The following is an 11,858-nucleotide window of genomic DNA, read 5'->3' on the forward strand; positions in this document are numbered from 1 at the left end:
CTTGACACTATTACAGATGTCCCCATTTTCTTGCCCTTTGCCCACCCTCTCCCTGGCCGTGCCTCCCCTTCCCTCTGGCCATCACCACACTGCTGTCTGTGTCTGTGGGTTATGCCTATATGCTCTTTGGCTAATCCCTTCACCTTCTTTCATCACATGAAAGTTTTTTAAAAGAGCCTTTTTTTATTACTATAGCTTTATTTTTTATTTATCTTTTTAATTAAATTTATTGAGGTGACATTGTTTAGTAAGACCATATAGGTTTTAAGTGTACATTTCTATGATACATGGATCTGTATATCGCATTGTGTGCCCACCACCCAAAATAAAATCATCTTCTGTTACCATATATTTGGCCTCCTCTACTCTTTATTACCTCCGCCCCAACCCCGTCCCTCTGGTAACCATCATACTGTTGCCTAGTGTCTATGAGTTTCTTTTTATATCCTACATATGAGTGAAATCATGTAGTTCTTAGTTTTGTCCGACTGACTTATTTCGCTTGGCATAATATTCTCAAGGTCCATCCATGTTGTCACAAATGGCAGTATTATATCTTTTCTTATGGTGAGTAGTAGTCCATGGTATATATGCACCACACCTTCTCTATCCAGTCCTCTATTGTTGGACACTTTGGTGTTCTCCATATCTTGGCCACTGACAGTAATACTGCAATGAACATAGGGTGCATGTATCTTTGTGAATAAATGTTTTGGGTTTTTTCAGGTTGATGCCCAGAAGAGGGATTCCTGGGTCATGATAACTCTATTCTTAGTTTTTTTGAGGAACCGCCATACTATTTTCCATAGTAGCTATACCAGTTTATATTCCCACCAGCAGCGAATGAGAATTCCTTTTCCCCCACAACCTCTCCAACACTTGTTATTACTGTCTTGTTGATAATAGCCATTCTAATAGGTGTGAGGTGGTATTTCATTGTACTTTTTAAAATTTTTATTGGTTCTTAGAGTAAGAGCAAGGGGGTGGGGGAGAGAGAGAAACATTGATGTGAGAGGCAGAATGGCTGCCTCCTGCATGCTCCACACCAGAGATTGAGCCCTCAACCTGGGCATGTGCCCTGACCGGGAATGGAACCAGCAAACTTTTGATGCACAGGCTGGCGCCCAACCAACTGTGAACCACACCAGCTAGGGCTCATTGTAGTTTTGATTTGAATTTCCCTAATAGCTAGTAAAGTTAAACATCTTTTCTTATATCTGTTGGCCATTTGTATGTCTTCTTGGGAGAAGTGTCTGTTCAGGTCCTCTGCTCATTTTTTAATTGGATTGTTTGTTTGGTGTTGAATTGTAGGAGTTCTTTATATATTTTAGATATTAACCCTTGTTTTGGAGCTGTTGTTTGCAAACATCTCACATTTGGTTGGCTGCCTTTTTGTTTTGTACTTTTCTTTTGCCATGCAGAAGCTTTTTAGTTGGATGCAGTCCCATTTTATTTTTGCCTTTACTTTCCTTGTTTTGGGGGTCAAATTCATAAAATGTTTCCTATGTCCAAGTCCATAAATTTAGTACCTGTGTTTTCCTTCTGTGTAATTTATTGTTTTAGATCTTATAGTTAGATCTTTGATTCATTTTGAATTAATCTTTATACATGGGACAAACTAATTTAGTTTCATTCTTTGCATGTGGCTTTCCAATTATCCCATTACCATTTATTGAAGAGGCCTTCTTTTCTCCATTGTGTGTTTTTGGCGCCTAAAAGGAGCCTTTAAGTACAAGGAAATTTGTTTAGAAATTTTTTTGAGGAATCTGACCATATTTTAGTTTATCTTTTTGGTGAGTCCAGATTTTTCATGTATCATGATACTGAGATATGCAATTTAATTTTCTGCACATCACAACAATATAAGATTTCTATTAATCCAGAACAAACAGGTGAATCAAGTAATTTTATCTTAAGTTAAAATAACTTACTTAAAATTTTAGATGGTTTTCTTCTAATGACTTATAATTAAGAACATTTTTGTTTCACTTATATTAGTAATTTGAATTTGTACAGATGTCAAGAGATAAGTATAATTCTTAAAAATGCTGAAAAATTAAAAACTAAGATTATGAATACATTCAAAGCATTATTCTTGTGAAAGCTTAATGCATTATAATTTGGGAGCTTAAAATTAAAACCAGTTTTAAATAAGAAATTGTTTAAATTGTACTTTGACATTCTGTGATGTTATGAACAAGTACTATTCAAATAAATTTCAAGCTTAAATAACTTAACTTTTATAGTAATTAGTGAGATATTTTATTTATACATTTTGTTAACATATATTAGCATATTTATGTTCTAAAACCTGATTATAATGCTATCTTACGGGGGCGGGGGGAGGAATTTCAGAGAAATTTTGTTACAGCTTCCACATTTTTTTCCCTTTGGCTCTAAGTACTTTAAAATCTATGAGATTCCCATTGATTTTATTAGCAACTTTAGAAAATCATGTATTTGAAAAACCACTTTTTCAAATGATTGATTATAAATAAATGAATTATTAGTAATGAGTATACTATAAGTACTAGTGGTAATAAAGTAGGAAAGTAATACATTCAAATTTTTAAAAAGATTTCTTGCTTCCCTGAAAGACTTATTTATATCTAATTGCACATAATTTGTTTAATAATTTATTTCTCAAAAGTTATGAGATGTAGAAAAATTTACAAAAATGCTTCTTCATAGTAAGATAAATTTTCATTTTCAGAAAACCCTTATTTTCTATTGTAACTTACTATTTCTAAGTGAATATGTATTTTACAAGTGTAAGCTTACTTTACAGGGTCTTTGGAAGTTGATAAAGGGGTATGCTATACCTAAAATTAATTGTTGATTGTTTATGTAATTAGCTATTTTGTGAATTATAGGCCATTTACTTCTCTTGTAGTTTTCATGTTTTGACTTATGTTCTAATTTAAAAAGAACCATGTTCTAATTTAAAAAGAACTGTTGCTACTACTTGCTATTCAAGTTAAATCTATTTAATAAATAGGTATTTAATAATTGAAATGATGTTTGAATCTTGGTTAATTTTTACTTTAAAATTGCTTAATGGCTATGTTAGAATTAGTTCACCAGTGAGAAAAATATGATTAGCAAGGTGTTGAAATAAGGAAATATGTGAAAAAAGTTTAAGTGAGCTCTGTGATGAGGGAGATGGGTGGGAGCTGTCCTCGTACAGACCAGGTTAGTGATGTGATTTCATTCTCATAAAAAACTTGTTTTGCTTGCATGTTGTGAGTTGGTGGTCTTGGCCCTTTTAATTAAGGATAATAATTCACGATAAAATGAGATTTTTTGTTGATCATCTTATGCAGAAGGAGTGAGAATTCATTGGTTAAGAACCACTAACCTGTCCTCTCACCCCTAGGGTGTGAGCACTGAAAAGGATTAAGGCCCACTGTAGGGAAGCTTGCACTGAAGCTTGCACTGCCCTTTCCTCTGTTCTTTCTATTAAATAGAAGATTTTCAGTTCCCATGACTATCAATCTGGTGCTTTTCACAAGCACCAAATTCTTTTTAAGAAATTAAGATGACTTATTTTTAGAAATCCACTGGCCTAGAATACCGAAAGATTTTTTTTTTTTTTTGGTATGTCATGTTGGCAGACTCTATACATAGTATTTTTTTCTAATGAAGATTAGTTTGTTTTAATTTATGTTGAATTTAGTGGTCGATATACACTTTAAAAAATCAAGGACAGGTTTTTATATGCTTAGGTTTGCTTACTCAGTAGTAATTATAGAGTTTGGCAATGTTGAATCGTACATTTTATTAGAAATAATATCTGGCAACCCTGTGGACAGAATACTGCAATTATAAAGTGCTTTTTTTCATGCTTAAAGGCTTTTAAATAGCTCTTATAAATGCTGAAGTGTCGTATATATTTTTTTAGTATCTGCCAAATTGGTATTGTGTTTAATCTTGAAAATATATTTTGATTTTGTTAACTAAAAATAATTACAGAATATTAAACATTCTCAGTAGTTAAAGTTTTTTTTCCATTTAATTTGAGCTTTTGTTGTTACTAACAAATAATTTGTGGCACAGTTTCTTTCTTTCTTTCTTTCTTTCCTTCTTTCTTTCTTTCTCTCTTTCTTTCTCTCTTTCTTTCTTCCTTTCTTCTTCCTTTCTTTCTGATAGAATCTATGTACTTGTCACCTTAGTGTGCTAGAAATGTTCCACTCCGATCAAGGGTTTCTTTCTGGTTTTGTCTGTTCTCACCTGCTCCTCACTGTAAATCATGGAAATGTCAAGTGTAATGATTAATTAAGCTGCACGTGCAAGTGCTTTTTTTTTTTCACCTGTCAAGCAGGAAAGAGGTCTTACAGCAAGATTAGAAGGTGCCAATTCACAGCTTTTACTTCAGACTGTCAATTGTATAGAAATATTTTATATTTAGGTGCCTATCCAGAATATGCCATAGCAGGGTTTGTTTGGTTTAGAATTCTTAAATATTGTAAGATGCAATTATTATACCAAACCCTATTATTAAATCATTAAACTCCTAATTAGAGGCAAAGAGTGTATTCAGAATTTCTATGTAAATATTTTGGAATTTAGGGTTCATACTTTATACTTACCTTTTATTCAGATACTGCTAATTGATTTAAGTTACTTAAAGTAAATATTTAAAAATGTTTAAATTGTGTGTGAGTGTGTGTATCATATACATCACGAGATTCATTCGCAATGAGGTTCTTTCTTTTTATAATATAACATGGGTTTAAATTTATGATGAAAAGATGATAGTGGGAACTACACATTTTTTCTTTGAGTAATGAAATTTTTCAGAATGTAATTTTACGCTTTTAATTTTTATACTTCAATATTAAACAAGACTTGGAAAGCTTGTTCTTCCCACCCTCGTTCTTTCACTCCCAGCCCCCGATTCTTAAACCATCAGTAAAAGGAAAACCTCAAATTGTATAGTAATCTTAATCTATTATTAAAAGGTCCTAGAAAGGAAGATTACAAGGTAGATTCAGGTTTTGAATCGGTTTTGCCATTGGTTTAGCAGCGGGTGGGCAGGCAGATGCCTGCTCAGAGTAGAACCTATTGCCATTTTTCACCATTGATAGAGTAGCCTTTCAGAGTCAATGAGCTCTGTCAATGTGAGCTTGTCAAGGCTACAACTTCATAGACCTGAGAGGCGGTTTGAGAGGTCAGCCCTTTTCAGGTTTGCTGTGATGCAAATGAACTTTAATGCTTAAACAACTATTGGAATTTTTATGTCTGCTCCTTGTTCTTTTTTCTTCACAAAGTCATTGACGAGACATTCAGTGCTTTTTAAATTAGAAGTTGCATTGTGCTAAAGACCTAGTACAGATTTACGGAGGGCTGAAAGCAGTTAGATCATGTTCTTTTCATGGTGCGATTAGAATCAAATCGATTTCCCTACAGCCTTCAGCATTCAGATGGCAATTTTAACAAAGCTTGGGGGCTAGACAAGGGACAAAACGACTGAACTGAATGTTAATTACACTCTGCAGCCTTATTTTCTTTTGATTTGGGGCTGACTGGCAACTAAATTAACAAAAAGTGTGACCATAACTGCTGCCCTATTTTCATTTAAAAGGAGAGCTGCCTCTAAAAGGCTATCTTTACAAAGAAACAAGTGAGGTCTGCTGATCATTGTTAGCAAGGGCACTTTTTTCCCTTTAAAATTCTTGCCCCCCAAAAACGTTAAAAAAATAATGTAATAAATTAGTCATTGTTGTATTATTATCCAAAGAGTTAGTTGGTTTTCTGATTTTTATGACATATACTTGGAGAATGTAAGGTGGTAGTGATAATTCACTGGTAGTTATGAAATATAGTTGGCACCTATGTGCCTGTGATGTGTCTTCAGCATATTCAACATGCTGAAAGGTAATATGGTAAGTAGGTAATAGTAGCTACTATTTTCTTATGTAACATTTGACTATTGAAAACCAGCTTGATCCTACAGTTTCTCACCTAGCTCATCCTTGCTTGATATGCAGTTTTTTACAATTTGATTATTAGTACTTATTTAGTTGTGCCACATTAATAGTGTTATATGCTTTTTTCCTTCCCTTGTGAGGAAGCTGCAGCTGTACCAAGTTGCATTTGATTCTTGTGGAAACACTGTCCTTTTTGCACCTGCAGCTGTGTCAGTCTCATCCTAACACCTGGCACCATGAATTATCCTTTCCTTTATTCTTATTCCCAAGCAAGAAACATTTCATGCTGTATAGTACATATTGCAAAAGTCAAGTAATCTTAAACATAAATTTCTCAGTTAATTTCTTTAACAGTAGTGTTGATTAAGAGTTTGATATTGTTATCATTCTTGTGGGTTTAAATACAGATTTGCTCCTGTTTTAATACCTAATACTTACATATTATTTCAGTATTGCAAATCTATTTTTGAACTAAATGGGGATTTAAATTTATATCATTTGGTAGATAACTAGCTTTTTAGAGTTTAATAGTTTTAAATCAGAGGTTAGTTTGAAACAGCGAAAAAAGGAATCAATGCTAAAAACAAAACCTATCTTTATTAGAGTACTATTTGTATTTAGATTACTATTTAATGCTTAACTGTTGATAGTGTTATAGGCCACCCTATATTCAGTCACTGTCTTATACCTCTCTTCTCACACAAAAAGCAGCTGCAAAACAGTTTTTCTAAAACCAGTCAAGAGTAAACTTTTTTCTCATTTGTCTTCCAGACACGAAGATCGATTGAGAAGTTATTAGAATGGGAAAACAATAGGTTATACCACAAGGTGAGTACCACAGGGAGCAGCTTCGTACTGTTGGGGTCTGAATTGCACAGTATGGAAACAGATGCTTTTGTTGAACCTAAAATATGAAAGGTGGACAAATGGGTTAGTCTGTTTGCTGCAATAAACTAGAGCTCATTTTTCTTCTTTTACTCTCCTTCTTGTCTAGCTGTGCTTGCACTGGAGACTGAGCAAAAGGAAATGTGAAACGAATAACATGATGGAATATGTAAGTTAAAGGGCTGTTTTGTGAGTTTCTCTATTAAATGATCATTTATTTTGCTTCTGATCTTATTCTTTCCATGATTATTAATCAGCAAAGGTGTCAGGAGCTTAATCTCCTGAGTGCAAGGATTTTCTACGGTTCACAGATGCATGGTTTCATGTGCAAGACTGATTTATAAAGTTATGAATGACTTGAAAACAAGGCTTCACTGTGTTCTGAAAAATAATAAATTAATTGCCAAGATAAAATAGCCTGAACATGTGCTGATGGAGTGTGAAATTTTAGGTGCTGTATAAAGAATAACCACAACTTTGGTTACGCAGCAAGTCAGATATGGCTTTTTTATATAATGCTAATCAAGTTTCCAAGTGTGGAAGAAAACCTTTCAGCCAAGCCATTGGAGCTTAAGAAACCTTTAGCCTTTATAAATTTTAACTACCCATACCTCAGTGGCCTTTAAAGGATCTTTTAAAGTGTTATTAGAATATTGTTTTATAAAAATTATCCTTAAAGTATGTAGGAGGTGGGATTTTGCCTATCCTTTGTTTATTCTTTAAAAGATATCCAAGTTGGCACATGTATATAATGAATTTGAGAACTTAATTCAGTATGATATTTAATCTACCGACTCTTTAATTTACTTGAACAATTTTTCTTCTTTTGAAAAATTCAGAATAATTATGAATTTTTATTTATTTTGTCTTGAGCTTGGGTGTTTTATTTTAAATATCAAAAGTTATTATATTACCTGATAAACATCTAAGGAAGAATTGATTGTTGAAATTAAAGTCATAGTCTTTGTGAAGTGCCTGGCACATCATTTCTGACAAATTCTATTTGATATAGTTAAGCTATCAGAGATAGTGTGTATGTGTATAAAAGATTGATTAAAACAGTGCTTAAATAGTTGGAAATTGTCATAATATCATTTTGCTCTATAGTATTTACCCTTTCTTTCATTATCATACAATTAAATCCCATTTTTAACTTTGAACATAAAAGACATCTAAAAAATACCTCTTTTTTCATAGAATAGGTCTATATTCAGTGAACCAAATAATTTAAAATTTATCATTATCTTTTATATAAAACATGTTACTTTATACTGATGAGAAAGACACTTGATACTTTACAATAATAATGAAATATAGTCAAATAACTTGTTTTTAGATTGAGCTATGAAAATGCTAGTCTTATATTTTCATCAGAGATAGTTGATGTGTTTTGGCGGGAGGAATGGATATGTAAGAAATTTAAAGCATTTTGTGAAAAAATTTCTCTATTTATAAGCTCAACCACTAAGCTTAAAAAACTGAGGCTTTTAAAATTTATTTTTGCACATTTCTAAATTTATATTGGAAAGAAAAACAAAAGTTATTCCCAATGCAATTATTTCCAGACAGAACTATAGGAATGTCGTTCATTCATAAAATATGCTTCTTATATTCATCTTTGTTTTATATTTTTTAACTAAAAATAAAATAATTTACTAACCTTTCAAAACATCATGAGCTGTGTGCTTTGTTTGTAAAGTAGTTTCCTTTAATTTTTTATGAGTTTTTAGATAATTAAACTCTACTATTAAAACCATTATATTTTCCATACCATCATAGAAGATACTCAGAAGAGTAATATAATTTTTTAAAAATTGTTAAAAATTTATATTTTTCTAAACATTTCAATATATATATATTTGTGGTAGTTGAATGGGAGAATAGCATAATTGCAAAAACTTTCTAATAAATAATTTTAAAAACTTAAGATAACAAGTAATCTAGTAAGGAGAGAGGGCTTCTTATCGAATGAATTGGGGTATTCTTATCATGTATTTCTCTTTGACCTGAACTTTTCTCTAGCTTACAGATATTTCACTTGTTAAAGAAAAATAGTTCTCCTTGATTATATTTTGAACATTGGAGATAATCTAGAAAAATATCAACTTGATACCAATTTTTCTTTTATTCTGTTGTGGTAGAGCACTATGATTTAGAAGGAATGCAACAAAGTGGCCAATTTCTATGCATTATATTCTTTAAAAAATAATGCAAATATGGCCAAAGATAGCATTTATTTTCCGTTCTGTCATATACACTGTAAAATGTAATGCCTACATCCAGGAGCTGAAACTGTGTAGACTGCTTGATTGGGGACACGTTTGAAATATAGAAGTATTTATTGAATGTTGACTTATAAGTAGTTTAAACATTTAATTATCAATTTTTAGAGACAGTTTCTGAAAAAGAAAACGAGTTCACCAAACTTGGAAATGTTCAAATCAAATAATTTTTTTGTTAGCACCTATTTTATACAGAGTTGGAAAAGGGAAATTGATTGGAATTTAAGACAGTTCAAGTTTGGAATAAAAATTAGCTCTGGTCTTTCTGGGTTACTGTGTTCTCTCTTTGTTGATTTTCCTTTAGTTTTTTTGTTTTGTTTGTTTTTTAATATATTTTTATTGCTTTCAGAGAGGAAGGGAGAGAGAGATAGAAACATCATTGATGAGAGAGAATCATTGATTGGCTGCCTCCTTCACACCCCCTGCTGGGGATCAATCCCACAACCCAGGCATGTGCCCTTGACTTTAACTGAACCAGTTTTTTAAGCTTAGTGGTTGAGCTTATCTACTGAGCCAAACCGGGTAGGGCTCCTTTAGTTTTTTTTGTAAAAGATCCTTGGGAACAAATTTCAACCTTTAATTTTGTTAACTTAAGAAAAGGACTTTTAAAAAATTAAGAGAGAAGGGATCAATACCCTTTATATAGAGATCACATATCCTGCTACAGTAAAATGAGAGCAACTCTAGACCCTAATGACCCATGGAATTGGGTTAGATGAATGGGTGGAAGCTGCAGCCACATAGTATAGTAGAAAAGGCAAGACTTTGCAGTTAAGAATGACCTTTGTTCAAATAGTGACTTAATATCTGTGGTGTTACCCTTCTCAGATCATCAGTTTCCTCATCTGTAAAATGAGGATGATAATGTTTGCCTCATAAGAAAAGTTGTTGGGATTAAATAAATCCAGATAGTATGAAACACTTATAATTAATAAGTGCTAGTTCTGTTTTCTCCTTTATTCATGCATGTATTCTGTGTGTCAGAGGCACTATCAAAATTGTTTTAAATATTGGAATATAACTGAAGTTTTATTAAGATGAAAATCTAAATATTTTTAAAACTTTTTCTTTTCTCCTTCTACAGGTCATCCTCATAGAATTTTTACCAAAGACACCAATTTTTCGACCAGATTAGCATTTACTTTATTTATAGAGACTTTCCAAGTATGTTGTCTTTCCAATGGTGCCTTGCTTGGTGCTCTTCTGGTGGTGACATAACATTGGTTCTACAGAATCGTGTGGTGTTTTTTTCTTTTTTTTTTTTTTTTAATAACCGCATGTTCTAAGTGTGCATTTTTGTCCAACTTTGCAACAGTTATTTCATACAGATGTTTAATACTTAAGTTATTGTGCTCTTTTCTGTTATGTATTCTGATTTTCAAGGTTACTTTTTTGTATTATCAAAAAAAAAAATACATTTGAACTTAGCATAAAAAATGGCCAGCCTTTTTTATTTTATCACCAAAGTATACACAGTCTTTTATTTATTAATTCCTTAATATAGAAAAACACCTTTGTAAGAGTACTCATCATTTATAGCAAGCACATTCTTGTATTCTTTCTCACCCTTTTTAAATTTAACATAGTTATTCTTTTAAAATAGTAAGTTTTCTTTAATAGCTTTTTGTCATTTAACATATCCTTTCTCATACAATTCCTAATGCTCTGTTTACAGCAGAAATATTTGTAACATTATGAAGACGTATAAAAAAGTTTTGAAAGGATTTCTGGTTTCAAAGGTAGCAAGGCAGAATTAAATTATTTTTTATTAGAATAGACAAATCAGTGAATGGTATGCATGCATCTAATGGTCACTAGAGCTCAGGATCATAAAAATTTAGTATCATTACAATCTGTGTATATTTTTTATTAAGATGATAATGCCTTATTTGGGTTATTTTTTGTTTATCAAATCTTATATACAAAAGTATGGAAATACTCCTTTAAAAAGTTTCTAAGGAAAATATTTCTCCTAATCTAACACAGTTGTAGAATGGATATATGTTTCTAAAAAGTTTTGAAAGAAAGTAAAAATTCTAGAATTAAAAATAAGCTGGTGTTCAATACCCCATTGATATTTAGAACAGATTATTACTAAAAAATGGAAGGCGTACTTAGTACTGTTTTTATCTACGAGTTTGCTTTTGGTCCAGTTATGTGTACTTTTTTTTTTTATTGAGAAGGTGACATTTAAGTTTAAATTAGATCAGCTTGTTTCTTTTACATATATACAAACATACATTTTTTTTTCTCTTTTTGGTTGTACATATGTCCATGCATTTTAAAACTTTCTGAATGGCCTATGTGTAAATTTTTGTTTTTATAAACTTGAAATTATACAAATTTTAATGTGTGTCAAGAACTTGTTCCAGACAGCTGTGGTATCGAGCAATAATGTGAATAACTTTTGAAATTATATAAACTGTGCTTAATAATTTGTATTAAGAATTGGTACCACTATACCTTTTTTCCTTGTATTAAATTTTTTAAATACCAGTTTCATTAATTTATATACCTGTATTTTTTTAAAGTATTTCTTTGTACTTCTCCAAAGTACTGTAATTCTATATAAATTTGAATAGTTGAATGCCAGTATTATATTTCATATATTGGACATTAGGAACTATCTTAAAAACTAAGATTTTTTTTTTGTATGAGAATTATTTCTTTCCCTTGCCCCCTAAAATACTTAACAACTTGAATTTATAAAACATTTTTCTTCTGAAGAGCTCAAAGTAGAAAGAATCTAAACACTTCTCAC

The 11,858-nt window shown here is 31.5% G+C and overlaps 1 protein-coding gene across 2 annotated transcripts in view; it reads left to right on the forward strand.

The window, feature by feature from the left end:
* Positions 1 to 11,599, forward strand: part of CHIC2 (cysteine rich hydrophobic domain 2) — a 62,379-nt gene extending 50,780 nt beyond the window's left edge. For both annotated transcript variants that reach the window (XM_070410437.1, XM_070410427.1), the window contains exons 4-6: positions 6,702 to 6,758; positions 6,925 to 6,984; positions 10,182 to 11,599. In XM_070410437.1, the coding sequence (XP_070266538.1) occupies positions 6,702 to 6,758; positions 6,925 to 6,984; positions 10,182 to 10,232 (168 nt within the window). In that variant the 3' untranslated portion in view covers positions 10,233 to 11,599. The remainder of the gene's footprint in view (positions 1 to 6,701; positions 6,759 to 6,924; positions 6,985 to 10,181) is intronic.
* The last annotated feature ends 259 nt before the right edge of the window (positions 11,600 to 11,858 follow it).

This window comes from Myotis yumanensis, unplaced genomic scaffold (assembly GCF_028538775.1).
Source record: "Myotis yumanensis isolate MYYU_CA2020_CCGP unplaced genomic scaffold, mMyoYum1.0.hap1 SCAF_1, whole genome shotgun sequence".
NCBI lineage: Eukaryota > Metazoa > Chordata > Mammalia > Chiroptera > Vespertilionidae > Myotis > Myotis yumanensis.